The 20,650-nt window shown below is 40.9% G+C and overlaps 1 protein-coding gene across 1 annotated transcript in view; it reads right to left on the reverse strand.

Annotated features, from left to right (window-relative positions):
- The window catches only part of LOC134573609 (uncharacterized), a 106,815-nt gene that overhangs the window by 62,410 nt on the left and 23,755 nt on the right, over positions 1 to 20,650 (reverse strand). The window contains exons 4-13 of the mRNA XM_063433393.1: positions 18,488 to 18,661; positions 17,149 to 17,247; positions 16,752 to 16,885; positions 13,045 to 13,183; positions 9,077 to 9,208; positions 8,111 to 8,200; positions 6,452 to 6,603; positions 4,204 to 4,229; positions 2,730 to 3,748; positions 2,121 to 2,489 (exon numbers count right to left, since the gene is read on the reverse strand). Coding sequence (XP_063289463.1) covers positions 2,121 to 2,489; positions 2,730 to 3,748; positions 4,204 to 4,229; positions 6,452 to 6,603; positions 8,111 to 8,200; positions 9,077 to 9,208; positions 13,045 to 13,183; positions 16,752 to 16,885; positions 17,149 to 17,247; positions 18,488 to 18,661 — 2,334 coding nt within the window. The remainder of the gene's footprint in view (positions 1 to 2,120; positions 2,490 to 2,729; positions 3,749 to 4,203; positions 4,230 to 6,451; positions 6,604 to 8,110; positions 8,201 to 9,076; positions 9,209 to 13,044; positions 13,184 to 16,751; positions 16,886 to 17,148; positions 17,248 to 18,487; positions 18,662 to 20,650) is intronic.

Below are 20,650 nucleotides of genomic sequence, written 5' to 3' on the forward strand. Positions count from 1 at the left end.
TCTTGATAATTCATACAAGTTTATTTAAATACAAACTTTATTTAGACATATTATGGAAAGCCATTCTTATTTCACTTTCAGGGTTAGGAATGTACCTATTGTTTGCAGAAGACTTCCATCTTCCCATGTTTTTAATGATGTGTGTCGGTACGTGGTTACCTGAGGCAGCTGAAGCGGCACCAATGCGAAAGGAATTACCCGTGAATGCGTGTGGGTTATGTCCAAGCCTGAGTAATAGAGTACGAATGTAATACATAAACTGCTTGGTTGTTAGGGGTTTCCCTTGAATGGCCAATAGTGGACTAGCTGGGTTGGAAGTGATTTGGGACCTCACTAGACTATCTAAAAGTGGTATAGGACACCATTTGGTAAAGGTAGGATAGTATTTAATTTCTACCGGAGGACCTGTTTGGCTAGTTTTAGTATGGGAAATGGATAAGACATAGTGGTCTTGTTCTTTGTGTAGGTGTTTCTTTTGGAGGCAAAGCTCAGAATCGGTTGCTTTTTCCACTGAGAACTCTTTTGGTCTAAAAAAGCCGTAGAAAGCCAAGTAAGCTGCTGATTTTATAATTAAGTTTGTGGTGTGTTCAAAAGGGGTTGTGTCGAGAACATCGGAGATACTTTTAAAAAGTTTACTGTCTATGGGAAGTCTTTTGATGGGATTGTGTGCTGATAATCTGTGAACCCCTCTTAATATGCTTTTAACTGGGTAAGACGTAAGAAATGGAGTTTTGTTGGGATGGTTGGTTAACATGTAGTGTTGTATGCCTGTTAAGTAGAGTTTGATAGTGTTGTATGCTAATTTAAGAGAAATATGGCAAAAAGATGTGAACGCAACAACAGTTTCAACAGAAAAAACATTTATTATGTGATAATCCCGAACAAAATCTTTAAACAATTTGTAAGCTCTAGAGTAGGCTTTCCTTGTGTTAGTTGACAGGCCTGCCTGAGCGAGAAATTTACTATGCTGTAAGAGAGAACTTATATCATAATTAGTTCTGGGAAGCTTGGTGCCGCCCTGGGTTGCGGGTTTGCTGTTGGGTGATACTTGAAAAATTCCTGTAAATTTAAACGTGAAAGAGCATCAGCAGCGTTATTTTGAACACCCGGAACGTGATAACAAGTAATACAGAATTGTAGGTTAGCCGCCAGCCAGGTTAGTCTCCTTATTAATTTCATAATTGTTAGTGATTGAGAGCGGCCTTTGTTCACTATATCACAGGTAGCTATGTTATCTGAAAAACACGTGACTGACTGACCACTCCATTCTTTACCCCAGACGTGTGCGGCTGCTACAATAGGATAAATTTCAAAAAGAGCGGAGGTGTTATTGAAATTTTCGAGAGAGGTGGTCTCAACTGGCCAAGAGTCATATAGCCACTCATCACCGAAAATGGCTGCATACCCTAACGCACCTGAAGTATCGGTCCAAATAACAGGGGAATCGTCAGATATGGGTGGAACAAACAGGGACCTGCCATTCCAAGAAGATAGGAATAGCTGCCACATTTGCAGATCGGCTCTAGCCGAATCGTTAAGGGAAGTCGTGGAGTCGTCGTCGGGTAGGCCGTGTAACAGAGAGAGGATTCTGGATATGAAGGATCTACCCTGAGGAATAATTCTCATGGCAAAGTTTAGTGAACCGAGTAGTGATTGCAGTTGTTTCCTAGTGCAAGTGCCTTGTGACGTGCAAGTGTTTATGTAAGAAAGTATCCGGTCTACTTTCTCTTGAGGCAGGCTGGCTTGCATAGAAACTGAATCGAGTGTAATACCCAGGAATGTGATAGTTGTGTTGGGACCTTCAGTTTTGTCTTGTGCAACGGGGACTCCTAAGTCTTTGAAAAGAGTGAGCATGTGCTGTAGGCTGTGGGGTGTGTGTTGGTGAGGTTCGATGGTTAGGAAGTCGTCTAGGTAGTGAATGACTACTGGACATCTGCATGAGTTGAGTAGGAGCCAGGTTAAAGTTTCGGCAAATATATCAAATAACTTGGGGCTACTTTTAGATCCGAAGGTCAGTCTTGTTGCGAAATAGTAGCTTCCTTCCCACTTAACTCCATGCAGATGCCAGAGTGACTGGTGGATGGGGAGCAGTTTAAAGGCGTTTGTGATGTCTGATTTACTTAACCAAGCCGCCCTGCCGGCATGAATTATTGCTTGGATGGCATCGTCAATCCTGGCGTATTGCAGGGAAAAGTCCTCTGAAGGAATCAGAGCATTAAGGCTAGGAGTTGGGGACGAGTGTGGAGCAGAGAAGTCAATGATCAAACGCTTTTTGTTGTTGTATTTGCCTGTGGCGATACCTAGTGGGTTTGTCCTCCAGGAAGTGAAAGGAGGAGTAGAGAATGGGCCTATCATAAAACCATTTGAAATTTCTTTGTGTAACAGTTCGCATATACTGTCTGGGTCTGTGAGTGCCGACTGCAAGTTGGGGCATTCTAAAACCCCTGTGGGGAGTGACACGAAGCCTGTGTGGAACCCATTAGTAAATCCTGCCGTGAGAAAATTAACCAAATGAACAGAAGGATGCTTAGACAGGTAGCGTTGCAACTTAGGTACGTTTATTGGCGTGGCAGATTTGTTAGGGTACAGTCTGTTGGGGCACATTGTTTTGGCATGTGCTCTAAAACATATTGAGCATACGTGTAACAGCCTACACGCACTATAACTGCAACCACCTGCATTAAAATTGTTGCATACTTGAGCTTTACCTAGGAAAACAATAGGCCTACCCAGTTTGTCTTTCACTTCCCTCTGTGAAGTGTTAGATTGATAACCAGAATTTGCGTTACTGGTAGAAGGGGTCGCTACGTTCTCTGGACAGAAGTTAACTGAATGAGCAGCAGATGAGCATATAGCGCAGGACGGGGTTTTAAGACCTGCAAAATGCATCAGGAACAACTCTGTGTCTAGCTGTGCCCAATCAGTAATGGTATTGTATTGGGAGAGAGAAGCAGCGGATCTTGAAGAAAATGACTTGTGATAGTCGTAAAATGCGTAGCCGCCGTACTTGTATGCTAATTCAATCACTTTATGAAGATACAAGTCAAGCTCCTCTCTCCTTAGTGGGAAAGTTGTACAGATGACATCTCTGTATAAGCCAAATGCGAGGACAAACTCGGGGATATTGAGTTTCCTATTAAGTCTCGGGTCTCTAGATTTCATCACTACTGACAGGTCCTCGAAGGTATAGGCCCTGTTTTCTACCACGTCTTGTGAAGCAATCAGTAGTGATGCTAGATTTACGTCCTTCCCCTCTATAATGTCTCGTCTTAGGGACTGAGGAATGAGGTGAATAGGGTTAATGATATTGGTGGCTCTACTAGTTGGTAGAGGGTTATCTTTACCTAAGTTAGGTGTGGGCTCAGTAGCTGGCACGGGAACTTCTGGAACGGTCGTGATACTGTTTGCCTCAAGATTATCTAACCTATTGTTAATTGTTGCTACCGAGGAAACAAGGGAGGTCATCATATTGTGTAATTCTGCCAGGCTATTTTGCACATTGAAAACCGTACTAGGGCCTGGCCTCTCGTTGTCATCAGTAATGTTTAATAGTCTAAACAGTTCAGCTTTCCTGGCTGTAGCCGGGAAAGGAATGTTCCTTCTTTTAAGTTCAGAGGTGATCTTGGGGATAGTCCAGGACCGATAGCTGGAAGCTGGACTTGGTGGATCGGTACGTCTCTGTGAGCCTGATCTGAGTGGAGTGCTGGCCACCGACAAATCATCTCCTTGTGTAGACTGGTTAGACATGCTGGGAAGTGAGGTAGATGGATAAGTTTAGTATAGTACTGTATGGAACTGTAGTGACCCAGCTTACTATGCTAATGCCTACTGGCGAAATTATATTAACTAGCTTATTTATTGGTGACAGGTGAGGCCCTGACTACTTGCCAAGTGGCTATGAGAGGCTCTACCTATGATTTGGCTCGTGGGGCCTTTGTGCCACTGAGGTGGGTGGCGGGGTGTTGGCCTCTCGGTGACGGTTAATAGAGTAATAACGAATGGCCATGACTGGTGAGGCCCTAACTATGAGATGATGCAAGGCTCTAACTATGAAATGGGACGATTGGCCTGAACCTCTGAACGAAGCGGTAGTCGGTATGCCTTGCGGGACCACTAGACTGTTAGGCGAAGAGGCCTATGGGATTTCCTAATTTGGCGAGGAATTAAAGGGTAACCTAGTTTGTGTTTGAACCGTATACATACCTGATAAATGACTTGGCTGAAGTATCCTGAAGTAGTTAACAAAATTCTTACTTGAACCTAGAACATTTTACAGATTTAAATTATGACCTAAGCCTGGGAGCAGCTGTAGAAACGTACTATTTATTCCCAACAAAAGTTGTATACTAACCGTATGCGTAAAAGCTTTAGCGAAGACTTGGCAGGAGAAAGCCAGCACTTTAACCAAGTATTAGATGCTTTTAGTGACAGGTTCCGCTTGTACGCTGTGTCGTATATTTTGATTTAAAAAATGGAGGGAAAACACATATAAACAACGTCATTTAATAAAGTAGTATCAAGTAGTAATAAATATGAACAGTGCGAGACTGTAAATTGACTGTCCGTAGTTAACCATGGGCACTTTGAGTACCCCGATTAACGGTACTGAGTAAAACCCGCATATAAATATACATATGTATCAAACCTTTGAGCCAATGAATGTTTACACCCCACGAAAATGATAGTTTGCGGTAACAGAGGGGTAATTAAAATATATATTATTATTATTAGTAGTATTAGTATTAAACCTAAGAATTAATAACCGAGTAACATGTATGATATGACTTAACTGATTACCGGTAGAGCGGGGAAAGAAAGTTAGGGTAATCCAGATTTGAACATAAAATTTTAACCTATAACAATTAAAAGGTTTAACTTACAGGATTTAATAATACGTTATTATTACTGGCGTGCGAGTGACCCGAGTAGCAGGTTAAAAATAATACAGTTTATAACCCTACTGGCAATCAAAACAGTTCTTGACCATGAATAACAAGGAAATTGCATATACAGTTACACAAGCCTACAGAAGAATGAAAATTAATCCATATACAACATAGCCACAAGGTGGCGATATTCAGCCAAACTTACTGACTGAAATACACGCTGACAGAAACCAGCCTGCCAGCGGAGAAAAGCAGAGCTATAGAACACTTCGCCGACACAGCCCTGTACCACTGACCAGGATTGTACGAAAGAGTGACGGTAGGTCTAATGCCCCTGAATTAAAGCATGCCGAGCTTATCATTTAAAAGCTAAAACCGGGAAGTAACTAAACAACCAAAGAACCTAACCGGCCGTTTATACTTAACTTAGAATGTGGAAATACCGTTGTAACTATGCGTGCTGACAGTCGAGTCAGAATAAATGGAGCTGCCCGACTCCCCGCAATGTCTAAGTTCGTCCGTATCGTATATGTTTTGCAAAGTAAGCTGTAAGCCTGGTAGCAGCTGATGAAAAGTAAATAATTTTAAGCCGATAGCGTGTAAGTGTAAGCCACCCATGTAGGTAATGTGCACGGCAGGACAGACCGATATCGAGCTGAGAACAGCTCAAAACTCACTGTTAGACGTTCGATTGAATGCAAAGATGTTTAGCTGCTTGACGAAAACTCAGAGCAGAGAACTTTCAGGAGGACTGCCGGGCGGGAAACAGTATCGGGCTGTGAACCGGAAGAACCTAAGCACTTCCGGGATCGTCGCTGACAGGTAGTAGGATAGTATTACGTTTATATAGGGCAAGTTGTACCTCCCACAATTCCAGACCAAGCCTTCTATATATATATAAAGGTGATAGGGGATATTAAAAGGAAACAACACTGCCCACATTTTTAAAAAAATCACTATTTAGTAGATATACCTCTAGATTGTAAGCTCGTGGGAGAAGGACCCTCATTGACCAGTTGTTTCTGTAACATTTTTTTATATTTATGTCATTTTTTGTCAAATTTTGCCTTTTTAATATTGTAAAGCTCTGCATAATAAGTTGGCGCTTTATAAATTCCAAAAATAATAATAATATATGAAAACATGCATGCATTTAAGTATGCTGTCTTTTATTGGGACTTTATCGAAAACAGTTTACAAAGCTGCAGAAATCTTGTCTGCAGCCTTTGCAAACCCTTCCCTTTTAACCCGGTCCAGACTTTCCGTGGCTTCCCAATGCAGCTCAATGAGAAGTCTGAGCAATTGCTGGCTCTCCACTGAGCTAACCAAACCAGGAAGTAACTGGACCGGTACTCTGCTTGAAAGCCAGGGGACTGTAACAAGGTTAATTTATAAAAGTGCCAATTTCTATTGAAGTTAATGTGCTTTAGGGGTCAGAGTGTCCCTTTAAGGCTGTATGGAGTGTGCATGTGAGATGGGAGAGACACAGTAAGGAGAGAGCTTAGATACAGAAACTTCAGACAATGTATCCCAGGAAAGACAGGCCACGTAACAGGTTGGAATACAATATTATTTGTACCTATTATGCTGTCAAACGCCTTCTTCATGTGGTCTATATTCTGCAGGCGGAACGTGTGCTGTTCATTAGGCTTCTTTGATGAAAGAACGTTCAACTCGTTGTTATCGGTACCGTCCCCCAAACCAAAGACATACACATCTGTAAATTAAATAGCAAATAATATCAGACAAGAGTGAGCCATGAGAGGGTTTGCAAGGGGGTGGCAAAATTGACTCACACCGTTCTGTAATGTGTAGAAATAACAAGTGTTACATTGGGATGCCTGTTGGTACAATACTACAGGAGGGAGGCAGCATGAAGAATTATCCATCTCAATGTTCCCCAGCCTTGCACTGGTCTATTTTAATATTTTCTAGTAGTAGAATCCAGTATTCGGGGCTGACAAGGCATGAAAAATACATATGGTGCCCCCAGGAGGTGTTTATACATTACTACAATCTGAGAGGAGACTGCTCTGAATATACATAACACGCTCGGGCGGTCATTAGATTCATACAATATACAGAGTGTACCTGGGCTATTGGATTGTACATGGTATGGTTTATATAATATACACAATGTGTCTATGTTACACAATTTTATGAGGCATGGTTTATATAATATGTTTTATTGTAAAAACATAGAATGTGACGGCAGATAAGAACCATTCGGCCCATCTAGTCTGCCCAATTTTCTAAATACTTTCATTAGTCTTTGGCCTAATCTTATATATAGGATAGCCTTATGCCTATCCCACGCATGCTTAAACTCCTTTACTGTGTTAATCTCTACCACTTCAGCTGGAAGGCTATTCCATGCATCCACTACCCTCTCAGTAAAGTAATACTTCCTGATATTATTTTTAAACCTTTGTCCCTCTAATTTAAGACTATGTCCTCTTGTTGTGGTAGTTTTTCTTCTTTTAAATATAGTCTCCTCCTTTACTGTGTTGATTCCCTGTATCCCAAACTAATCAATAAGATTAGTTTGGCATGATCTCCCTAAAGTAAACCCATGTTGTCTCTGATCTTGAAATCCATGTGATTTTAGATGTTCAACAATCCTATCCTTTAACCCCTTAAGGACCAAACTTCTGGAATAAAAGGGAATCATGACATGTCACACATGTCATGTGTCCTTAAGGGGTTAACATGGTTTCCATTTCTTTGCCCACTACTGAAGTAAGGCTCGCTGGCCTATAGTTGCCCAGATGCTCCCTACTACCTTTCTTGTGAATTGGCACAACTTTGCTAATTTCCAATCTTCTGGGTCTACTCCTGTTAATGACTGATTAAATAAATCCGTTAACGGTTTTGCTAGTACACCACTAACCCCTTTTAATAACTTTGGGTGTATTCCATCAGGCCCTATCAACATATTTGTCTTTCCTTTTATTGTATGAGGTATTGTTTATATAATATATTTATTTGTACAAGGCACAGTTTATATAATATATTTTACTGTATGAAGCATAGTTTATATACTATATTTTATTGCATGAGGTATAGTTTATATTATATATTTTATTGTACAGTATACGGTTTTTGTGTTATTGTATTATACACATAGTGGCTGTGCAATTGTATCTTACATGGTAGATTTTATATAATATTCCGCATAGAATACATAGTATTATACGATTGTTGGCACATGATTCTTTTCATACCCAGAAAGTCTTCCCGTGATTTTCCAATTTCCAGGAAAAGTTTGATTTTCTCTAGCTCCACCTTAGGATCTCCACCCATATTATACTTTCCTGAAAAGACAAACAGTAAGCGGTGTAATTAGGCATCTGAGAGTTTAGAGGAGGTTTGATCTGAGTTGAGTACCCGTGGGTAAAGAGAATTGTGCATCAAACAAGTTAATTTCATGTTATTGTTTTCATTACAATAAAACAGGCTTTGCCCCTTTAAAGTGTTAATTATAGTGTGCAAATAAAATGGTAAACATTTCAGTTATATTTATTTAAATTCCAGGCTGAATTTAACAAAATATCGGTGGGGAGGGAATGAATAATTATGTGAGGTACTTTGAATATAAAAGAACAAAAAATGTATTGTGGCACTCTCTGCATTAAGTAAAATACAAGAATTATTCTAGTAACCAAGATAAATATTTAGTTTGTCCTATATAATTTTTAAAATTAAATGTCCCTCGCAACAGGGGATTGGTTGTCCTGGAGGCTGGGCTGAGGAAAGACCAAGGCACCCACAGTGAGGGGTGTGCTGTCATTGGTTGTTAATTACCAGCAGGCTATGTGTGCTGATGACGGATGTCTTTTATGCACAGAACTGATATTAGCAGCCCAGAACTCTTATCCAGCTTTGTTCTACTCAGAGCTGCTCACTCGGAGACAAGTGATCTGAGATAATTGTTTAAAGGGCCCCAGAGTGCAGTATTTATTATTGGTTATCTATATAAACTAGGTGGAGGCTTGTTAGTAAGAGTTGATGTCTAACTGTGGTATATATTCCCTGTTAATGTGCTTTTAAAATTCAAAGATTGAAAGCCAGGTAGTGGTGAATGGTACTGTTTGGAAATCATTGTTGGTGTGGGTGTTGGTGTAACATGCTGTATCAGACACTGCTGTAGCCATTCGTTACTTGATTGATAACTATAGGAGGTGTGTTACCATCTGTCAAGAGCAGAATGACATTTCGGATCTTCATGAATTGAGCTTTCTCTCTCAGCTCCTGCAAAACCAACATCTCATATAGACTACGAAAGGCAGATCTGGTGTTAGTTCCCTTCATATCTCCATGGGCTGAAAAGGTGAGACAGATAAGAGCAGTTGGAAACATTGTTCTATTTTTAATTTCGTTTTTATTATCGGATTCTAATATAGAGTTATAGCAACAGGACTGAGTGAAAAATTGACTTGGTTAAATCCTAGCTCAATACCCTACTTTCTAATCTGGAATCCTAAAATACAAGTTTTTTATTTTTCCCATATTTTTAATTTCCTTAACAGCCTATTGTAGGCTACCATAATTAGGGTAATAGGTGAATGTAGGATGTCTGCTATCTCAATAGAAGTATATGGGTGAATGTAGGATGTCTGCTATCTCAATAGAAGTATATGGGTGAATGTAGGATGTCTGCTATCTCAATAGAAGTATATGGGTGAATGTAGAATGGCTGCTATCTCAATAGAAGTCTATGAGTGAATGTAGGATGTATGCTATCTCAATGGATGTCTATGGGTGAATGTAGGATGTCTGCTATCTCAATAGAAGTATATGGGTGAATGTAGGATGTCTGCTATCTCAATAGAAGTATATGGGTGAATGTAGAATGGCTGCTATCTCAATAGAAGTCTATGGGTGAATGTAGGATGTATGCTATCTCAATGGATGTCTATGGGTGAATGTAGGATGTCTGCTATCTCAATAGAAGTCTTTGGGTGAATGTAGGATGTCTGCTATCTCAATAGAAGTCTATAAGCAGTGGCGTACATACCAGGGGGCCCGGCCGCCCTGCGACCCAGGTATGTACCCACAGGGCCAGCCTCTTCTGCTGGGGGGCCCAGGAGCCGGCCACCTCCGGGCCCCCCGAGGCTGACCCTGCTGTCACCCGGCTGGCTGGCGGGCGCGCGAGGGAGCACTGTCCCCTGGGTGCCCCCTCTTCAGCTCCCTCGCGCACTGCACTGAAACCGGAGCCGGAAGATGACGTCATCTTCCGGCTCCGGCATCAGTACGCGGCGCGCGAGGGACCCAGGGGACAGTGCTCCCTCGCGCGCCCGCCAGCCAGCCGGGTGACAGCCTGGCCAGCATCACGACTGGACCCCAGGGAATCCCCCCAGCTCTCCCACAGGTAAGGAGGCTGGGGGGATTAAATAAAAAAAAAAAAAAAAACATTTGAGTGTGTTAGTGTTAGTGAGTGTGTGTGTTAGTGTTAGTGAGTGTGTGTGTTAGTGAGTGTGTTAGTGTTAGTGAGTGTGTTAGTGTTAGTGAGTGTGTGTTAGTGAGTGTGTGTGTTAGTGTTAGAGTGTGTGTGTTAGTGTTAGAGTGTGTGTGTTAGTGTTAGAGTGTGTGTGTTAGTGAGTGTGTGTTAGTGTGTGTGTGTTAGTGTTAGAGTGTGTGTGTGTTAGTGTTAGAGTGTGTGTGTGTTAGTGTTAGAGTGTGTGTGTGTTAGTGTTAGAGAGTGTGTGTGTGTGTGTTAGAGAGTGTGTGTGTGTGTGTGTGTTAGTGAGTGTGTGAGTGTGTGTGTTAGTGAGTGTGTGAGTGTGTGTGTTAGTGTTAGTGAGTGAGTGTTAGTGAGTGAGTGAGTGTGTGTGTGTTAGTGTTAGTGTGTGTGTTAGTGTTAGTGAGTGTGTGAGTGTTAGTGAGTGTGTGAGTGTTAGTGTTAGTGAGTGTGTGTGTTAGTGTTAGTGAGTGTGTGTGTTAGTGTTAGTGAGTGTGTGTGTTAGTGTTAGTGAGTGTGTGTGTTAGTGTTAGAGTGTGTGTGTTAGTGTTAGAGTGTGTGTGTTAGTGTTAGTGAGTGTGTTAGTGTTAGAGTGTGTGTGTGTTAGTGAGTGTGTTAGTTAGTGTTAGAGTGTGTGTGTGTTAGTGAGTGAGTGTGTTAGTGAGTGTGTCTGTTACTGAGTATGTTTGTGTGCGTCTGTCACTGAGTGTGTGTCTGTCAGTAAATGTGTGCGTCTGTTCATGAGAGTGTGTGTGTGTGTGTGTCTTAAGCACTTACCTTTCTCCAGCTCCGGACTCCCTTAACGCTGGGGATCTCTCCATCCCCATCCGCCTCTCAGCTCCGAATGCACATGCGTGGCAAGAGCCACGCGCGCATTCAAACCGCCCATAGGAAAGCATTACTCAATGCTTTCCTATGGACGTTCAGCGTCTTCTCACTGTGATTTTCACAGTGAGAATCGCAGAAAATCCTCTAGCGGCTGTCAATGAGACAGCCACTAGAGGCTGGATTAACCCTCAGTGAAACATAGCAGTTTCTCTGAAACTGCTATGTTTTCAGCTGCAGGGTTAAAACTAGAGACCTGGCACCCAGACCACTTCATTGAGCTGATGTGATCTGGGTGTCTGTAGTGGTCCTTTAAGTGTATGTGTTTATGCATGCACTGGCATACATACCGCGGTCGCACGGGTCGCAGCCCTGCGAACAGGTGCCCGCCGCCATGTGTTGCGGCCCCAGCCTGCGCAGGGGGAGGGGGGGGGGCCCGGATCAGTTTTCGCACCGGGGCCCCATGGGTTGTGTGTACGCCACTGTCTATAAGTGAATGTAAAATGTCTGCTATCTCAATAGAAGTCTATGGGTGAATGTCTGCTATCTCAATAGAAGTCTATGGGTGAATGTAGGATGTATGCTATCTCAATGGATGTCTATGGGTGAATGTAGAAAGTCTATGGGTGAATGTAGGATGTTTGCTATCTCAATTGATGTCTATAGGTGAATGTAGAATGCTTGCTATCTCAATGGATGTCTATGGGTGGATGTAGGATGTTTGCTATCTCAATGGATGTCTATGGGTGGATGTAGGATGTTTGCTATCTCAATGGATGTCTATGGGTGAATGTAGGATGTTTGCTATCTCAATGGATGTCTATGGGTGGATGTAGGATGTTTGCTATCTCAGTGGATGTCTATGGGTGAATGTAGGATGTTTGCTACCTCAATGGACGTCTGTGACTGAATGCAGAATGTTTGCTGTTTCAATGGAAGCCTATTGGTGAATTTAGGGTGTTTGCTATCTCAATAGAAGTATATGGGTGAATTTAGCGTGTTTGCTATATCAGTGGAAGTCTATGGGTGACTGTATGGTTTGTCTATCTTAATGTAAGTCTATGAGCGAGTGTGGATCCTAATTTTGCTCTAAAGTTTTAAATTAATTTTTGATATGTGAATTCTGTATTTGAAGAAAACATGCACTATAAAGATTCATAATTTTTTGTTATCATGTCTCTGGCCTTTAGATTTCTTTTTATTGATTGTTGATATGTCTTGAGATTTTCTTTAGTGACATATCCATACTATGCACATTTTTCTACAGGATGTATTTAGATTTTGTGCTTGTTAACCTTTTTTCTCTTTACCTAGAAACCAGTCCATAAGTAAGAGAGAGACACACATAGGGGTTTGGGGGGAGAAGAGACACACAGAGGGGCTGGAGGGAGAAAGAGACACACAGATGGGTTAGAGGGGAGAAGAGACACACAGAGGAGCTGGGGGGAGAGAGACCAACAAAGGTGCTGAGAGAAAGTAAGAGATACACAAAGGTTTGGAGTAAGAGATACACAAGAGGGGGTTTCAAACACACACGGGGGGGGGGTGTAAGACACACAAAGGTGAAAATCGGGGGGAAAGATGCACTAGAGCGGAAAATACAATCAAAAAAGTGGATGAGAAACACAAAAGGGAATAAGCAGTTTAAAAGGGGGGTTAAGAGACACACAGGTGAAGACGGTTTTTGTTTGCTTTTTTTGCAGAAGGGAGAGCAGAAAAATGCATCTTTGCCTGCGTAGCAAAAGTTGTGTCACCAACCCTGAGTAGAGTGTCTCTCTTCATTTAGTTCCTGGTATAATATAATTTACCTCTGTATAACATGGACTAACTCAGTATGCTATACATTACTAAAGGAAATCGAACAGTACTAACCTCCATACTTAAACTCATACAGTTTCTCTATCACTTTATCTGCTTCCACACTCTCTTCATCAGACAGACGGACAACTGGGATTGCCTCAGAAGCATAAGAGATAATTGCGTATCGGGGTTCGATATCAAAGCTGGAAACCTGCCAATAATTTATAAAATCATACAGTGATTTATATACAGTCAAATGCATTGATGCTGCTAATAGGTGACAGGTACACAATTAACCATAGGGACATTGCAGTTTATGTCTCTTTAAGGTGTTCAAATGATATTTAAGATATCGTGTACATGTGTTTTTGTCATTACAGAAGTAACTACCCTGACATACACCCTGTTTAATCTAGAGCAGGGGTTCCCAATTAATTTTTGCAGTGGAACCCTTTGACATAGAGGTTCCAACTCAAAAACATAGCCCGCATCCGCCCCATTCTTACGCAAGATGCTACCAAGGAGCTTGTCCATGCTCTAGTAATTTCCCGCATGGATTACTGTAACCCTCTCCTGATTGGTCTCCCCAAAAGCCGTACTGCCCCGCTACAGTCTGTAATGAATGCTGCAGCTAGACTGATTTTCCTATCCAGTCGGTCCTCTCACACCTCGCCCCTCTGCCAGTCCTTACATTGGCTCCCTGTATCCTATAGGAGTCAATTCAAAGTGCTAACCCATACATTTAAAGCACTGAACAATTCCAGCCCCTCTTATATCTCTTCACTGATCCAGAGGTATGCCCCTCCTCGTACCCTCCGCTCTGCCCGCGACCACCTCCTGACCGCTGCTCGCACCCGTACGGCCATCTCGCGCTTGCAGGACCTCTCACGGGCGGCTCCTCTCCTTTGGAATAACTTGCCTACTGCCATCAGACTCTCCCCTAGTCTTCAATCATTTAAGAAGGGCCTTAAAACCCATCTCTTCAGGAAAGCGTATGGCCTCCCAGAGTAATCTCTCCCTTACATACCTGTCTCTTGCTCTCTCCTATGGGATAGTGCTTTTCTCTCTCCTCCAGCTCTGCTTCACTCCTACTTGATATTTCCTATCCTAATGTTTCTAATACCCCACCTCCTAAAGACTGTAAGCTCATTTGAGCAGGGTCCTCTTCAACCTATTGTTCCTGTAAGTTTTCTTGTAATTGTCTTATTTATTGTTACATCCCCCCTCTCAAAATATTGTAAAGCGCTACGGAATCTGTTGGCGCTATATAAATGGCAATAATAATAATAATAAAAAATTGTGCATCGTAAATTGCTGGCTGGCCGCTGGTGTGTGAGGTCGGCAGCAGCTCTCTTACCGTCTTTCTGACCGGGCCCCTGTTCAGCTACACCCACCGGCTGTCCGTAAGTGCTTGGACAAACTGATGGGCAAATCGTGGCGTGAATGAATAACATGGAAGAAATATACTGTTTATCTGCAGCAAAAGCTGTATATTAGACCTGCACAGAGTGGATTCTTTATTCTAATTTTTTTTGTATTTTTTTTTTTTTTTTTATAAACTCTTTACATCAATAAAGATTGTACAAAAAACACTGCAGGCACTATAACCATCTCATTGAATTAGTTATAGTACCTCGAATCTCCTGGCTCAGTCACTCTATTCAGTGTTAAAGGGACACTATAGTCACCTGAACAACTTTAGCTTAATGAAGCAGTTTTGGTGTATAGAACATGCCCCTGCAGCCTCACTGCTCAATCCTCTGCCATTTAGGAGTTAAATCCCTTTGTTTATGAACCCTAGTCACACCTCCCTGCATGTGACTTGCACAGCCTTCCATAAACACTTCCTGTAAAGAGAGCCCTTTTTAGGCTTTCTTTATTGCAAGTTAAGTTTAATTAAGATTTTCTTATCCCTGCTATGTTAATATCTTTCTAGACCCTGCAAGAGCCTCCTGTATGTGATTAAAGTTCAATTTAGAGATTGGGATACAATTATTTAAGGTAAATTACATCTGTTTGAAAGTGAAACCAGTTTTTTTTTCATGCAGGCTCTGTCAATCATAGCCAGGGGAGGTGTGGCTAGGGCTGCATAAACAGAAACAAAGTGATTTAACTCCTAAATGACAGTGAATTGAGCAGTGAAATTGCAGGGGAATGATCTATATACTAAAACTGCTTTATTTAGCTAAAGTAATTTAGGTGACTATAGTGTTCCTTTAAACCATTTTTGACTAGTTTAGTTAGGGTTCCCTGGCCACTCACAGTGTGCCCCCTACTGGCAAGGCAGAGATTACACTCTTTATTCTAGCCATATCAATTCATACCAGCAATGAGCCCTGTGATAGGGTGTAAGGAACGATTGTTATTGAATTTTGTGCTCACTACTCACCAAGTCCCTGAGGAAGTCCAAATCCAGGACGAAACGCGTAGGACGCCCAGTGCTGATTGTTTTATACTTCTATGTAAGTTATTAAATACATTTTATACCTTACTCTGGGAGTGTGATGATGGAAGTATCCATTTGAATAGAAGGAGGAGTTTTATTCAAGGCTGTTTAACAAGTGTAAATCTGTGAGTGGCCACTTGTTAACGCCATCTATGTGATTCATCTCCACACAGTTATATGCTATGTTATTTATACTCTACTTAGCAGATTATCCCCTATTTTGTATGTATACGTTTTGCTGAAGACAGGAGGAAGTCTTTGGGGATTCATCTGGATTCTTCACCTAATACAGGGAAGTTCCTGTCTGCTAATATTCATATTTTTTCACTGGGTTTTGTTCACACGCTTGTTTGTGCATTTTCTGTATAGGATGTAGTTTGTCAGTTGACACTCTCAGCCATTCACAGAGGTTGAAGCTAAGGCTAATGTTTCCCATAAAGGGGATTGGCTGTTGTGGACTCTTGTTTAGCATTACAACATTAAAACTGGTTTAACACTGAATGGAAGGAATTCACTATTCACTTTTCCCAATACCCTTTCCGTGTGTCATTACAGATTTTGCCTTTTATCTGAAAGCAAAGTTGAATTGTTAGTGTAGCACTCACCTACGAGGTTGACCTTGATGGTGCAGGTGAGCTTACACTTTAATGGCCATTGGTGTGACGCTAAAAACCTCCCATTATTTAAATGTGCTAAGAGAGAGATAGAGTGCTATGGGATAGAGAGCGCAGGTAACTTTTTTTTTCTTTTGTTTTATGTATTTGGGTGGTGGAAACTATAGCCGCTGCTGCTGCCCAGGAGTGATGGGAGTTTGAGCGCAGGATTTCATTTTGTGTGTTTGTTACAATAAGCTATAGGGTGCATTTTCTCTGATCCAATAATGTCTAACGTGTGATTGTGATCGTATTAACATCATGTAATGACATGTCACCAGGTTGGGTTTGGATCACCAGATTTGAGTAGGTGGATTTGTGGACCAGACTGAGACTATCCAGGTAGAAAGCAATGATTGCTTTATAATTATATAAATGATCTGGCTTTGCTGGGTACAGATAGCATACCAGCAGTATCATTGTGTGATCTTCGACTGTGAATGCAATATGTGTTTACTCTATTTAATGTGTGGATTGGGGTTACATGGTTCAGGTATGTGGTGGTTCCCTAATGTCCATTTCTGCTGATTCTAAGTAAAGACACTGCAATCCCACAATCTCCCATATTTATACTTCCCACCTGCTGCACAAATGCAGGTTATTGCTGAGTGATAGAATCTTCAGAAACGTTAGAGACTAACACACCCAGTCTGTGATACAGTGTTACTCTGCCAGTATACCTTCTCTATGAACGTTATGCTGCTCTGCTTGGCAGTATTAAAGTCTTCTTCTTTAACACTTTTTGATGCATCCAGGATAATAAATATATTCATGGGATATACCTTCTTTACATGAAGTTTTCGTTTGCTGATATCTGGTGGGGGAATATGAGAACATTAGAAATTTGGGGGAGGTTGGCAAAAAGCAAAGATATATGTCAGCAGAGGGAACATTACAATATTAGTGATATTCAGAGTAAAATATGAATAGAAGGAATAAGGTTGTATGGATCAACTGCACGAAAAGAGGAGATAAATAGTACTTTCGCACACTCTGAGACTTACAAATACAGAGTTAGAAATGAGGCAACTTGGAAAATGAAAAACAAAAGAAAACTTTGAATACTAATTCTCCTACCTTTCCCTTCTTTATCTGGGTCAGCCGCTTCAATATTAGCTGCCAGGGTAGCAGAGAACATCTCGGCCACTTCCTCTGGTGTGTCAAATGTGTACCACTCTGTGGATAAGAGAAAAAAAATGAGAATTTGCTCATCACTTATGATTTTTCATCATAAAAGAAGCTCGTCATCACCAGAATGTCTCTAAATAAGTTCTACTGAGACCACCAGGCTCTAACTAACGTTTTCCCTATCGCTTGTTAAATTAAAACCGTGTAGAGCTGGGTATATATGGGGCTACTCAGTTTTATTTAATTCTCACAATTGTGTGTTTAAATTGCTGAGTCTTGATTATTGCTGGACACTATGCACATAAATAGGTACATACGTACATATGTGACGAGGATTGCCCAAAGGAGTCCTCTATAGGGCCGATATTCAGAAGTTACAAACCAAGTTGTTTGAGCAACCATTAACCCTTACTCCTTTTTGCTGTTAAAGCTTGTAGAGGCTTTAATGGCCTAAAATAAAATAAAATGAAAAATAGCAGAATTGCATTTGCAGCAGGACAAGCCCTTGCCATGGTATGGCTACAAAACTTCCCATAACTATGCAGATAGTACTTCAAAGAACCGACGATACCAGACTAACGAGTGACTTGACCACAACAGTGCGTACTACTACCGCTAGCTATAGAAAGACTTGGTCTCTGGTTGGAATATAAAAACATAGGCCTTGATTTCATATTTTCAGATAAGGTTTCTCAATCAATAACAAAGTATTTAACCAGGAAAAGCACATTCCGATTACTCTGGTTTTCAAGTACATCCTGGGGATTACCCTGATGGGATTCAAACCTGCAACCCAAGAGTTGAACAGATTCTACTGATGACGCATTAGCCCACTGAGCTCTCTAACAATCTGTTAGAAAAATACTTTTCAAATTATATATCTACAAAAATTCCCATTGATATTTGGTGACTTCAGTAAAAAAATAAATTAAAAAAAATGTGAAAACCTTATCCAAAAATGTTAAAGCGAGGCCATAGCTGGAGTGTCTTATTCGTCCATCTCCTGAGGGGATCTCCTCTCCGTCTTTGCCAATTCATTTCTCTCCTTGTTCTTCTTTATCTTGTCTTATAACTTTTGTGAGGTCCCTTTTGCCCTTCTAAAGTTTAATTAGAAACTTTGAGACACTAGTGTGTCTATGTGCCTTGTCCTGTATTGGTCAGCTGAATATAAAGAATTTAAAAACAAAATGCTAAAACTCTACTAGTGGCAATTAACTACCCCTCACTCTCCAGTGCTATTGTTGCAATGCCTCAGACAGCGTTTCACTTTGATCTGTAATCCTCCTACCCCTGCATGAAGGTTCCGTGCCAGACCAATACTTGTCCTCTGTGCATTCTCTCACACTTGACCCAAACATATCGAATCCTTGACTACACTTGTAAAACACTTTGTTTTCCACTCCATAAGAAATTCCCGTTTTAGTGGTGCCAATCGGGACTCCAGGGTTAGGACAGTATCCACCTATGCAAAGAAAGAAAAAAAAAAAGACAAAATTATCTTAAAAGTGAGGTTAAAACAAATAAATGGTAATGGTCACAGGAGAATGAAGAGTCATAGTTTTGCCAAAATTATATTGCAATCTAGAAACTTTATGCTGGCCACATGCTAGCCCGTGTTTCACTTATTAAATGCCTTTTCACTTCTCACTTGTTGCCCTGTTTTCATTAACTATTTAGTTCCCAGTTGTTAATATTGTGACAGCGCGCATCGTACATTGTTATTGATGGTGAAAGTGCCGCAATGCAATGTATCGTCTAATATCCCCAGAAAGGATGTTTGTTTTTGTCACGGCAATTCTGTGATTTAATATGGGTTCCTGGGGTGGAGTATTTGAAGTGAAGGGAGGGCCAGTGTTCCACTACAGAGTTTGCAGTCAGCACAGCGCGTGAGGAATCCAGTCCACCCAGGTAGTTGCTCACCTGTTGGCAATGAGCAGCACAAGGCTGATATAAGATTTCCCCGTCAGGGATTCAGAATGAGAAGGTCAAGCAGTGAGTGCGACTGCATGCCTTTTCAAAAGTGCCTGCTGGGAATATTGTATTCTTAAGGACAAAAGAAATATTTAAGTTGGAAAAAGGTCTGTGCTCAATTGTCTTTGTTTGTTTTGTTTATAGTTAGAAGCAAGTGTTCAGTTAGTGCTCAGAAAAGCAAGGTTTTCTTTTTGTTTAATTTTATTTAAATTTATTTGCCAGACCAATTAAAAAAAGACAGTATTTCGGTCTTTAAGACTGTGTGGTTATATGGTTCTAGGTTACAATATGTAATATGACTATACCCTGTATAAGTTGATCCACCTAATAATGTATTTGTTATTGATACATTGTCTGCCCCAGTAATGTGCCACAAGTTATATTATTATACTCCTGTCTTCTTTGTCCACGTATATTTTGTGACAAAAAAAGGTTAGTTATAATAAACAATGTAAAAACAACTATAAGCCTACCTTTACCGTTATTGTTGAAGATTCCTGTATTAGCGTATTACACTATTTAGATAATTCTCTATATATCTTGTTTTATTTACACCAATGTTGTTGATTATGTTGGCTGATCATTTTTATAATTTTTTTTATTTTTATTTTTGCAATAAAACCATTATACCACACACAAACAGATGGTAAAGGAGCACTATAGCGTTAGGAATACAAACCCATATTCCTAACGCTATAGTGTTCTCCTCAGCATTAAGATTCAGGCTCCTTCTAAATATATAATTTTCAAAAATTAAAAAATGGTTTCAGAGTATAGTACTCAGTCTTCTTGTCCAATCCAGTGGTCCTCCTAGAGAAGAGACGAGAAGTGCATGCACAGCCAGCGCCATACTTCTCCAATCAGATTCATGCTATAAGAAGCATTTGAGGAGGCCAGCTGTCAGGAAAACTGCCACTAGAGGTGTGTTTAGCTCTACATTGGAAACAATCTTCTAAAGGGCAATGTTTTAACATTGCAGGGCTAAAATGACATTAAGATTAAGTGGTTGGGAGCGTTGAGTGTTCCTTAACCCCTTAAGGACACATGACGGAAATATTCCATCATGATTCCCTTTTATTCCAGAACTTGTGTCCTTAAGGGGTGAAGGGTCGTGCAACAGAATGAATAATCTCTCAGGCTCCATATGTAACTGTGAACACGTGCTTTTGGGATGCACTTAAATGACGACCCATTTTTGGCCAAATTTGATTTGGTAAAATGTTGCATAGTTAACCACCACAACTAGTCAAGGGATATTACTGTGAACTCAAGGTATAGTTGTGAGTAAAGCTCCATAAACGTTTAATGGTGTCACCAAGCACAGTTAAAAAGAAGCTAAAGGAGTGTTTATCTCAATATGTCCATTTACGACAATTGCCCAACATCCTGTCCTCTGGTCTATTGTTCATCATAGGAACTTGTCCATGTCCTCCCCTATTCATTCATCTAGTTTGCATTTTTTTCCCCACTTGCTACTTCC

This window comes from Pelobates fuscus, chromosome 9 (assembly GCF_036172605.1).
Source record: "Pelobates fuscus isolate aPelFus1 chromosome 9, aPelFus1.pri, whole genome shotgun sequence".
Classification (NCBI taxonomy): Eukaryota; Metazoa; Chordata; class Amphibia; order Anura; family Pelobatidae; genus Pelobates; species Pelobates fuscus.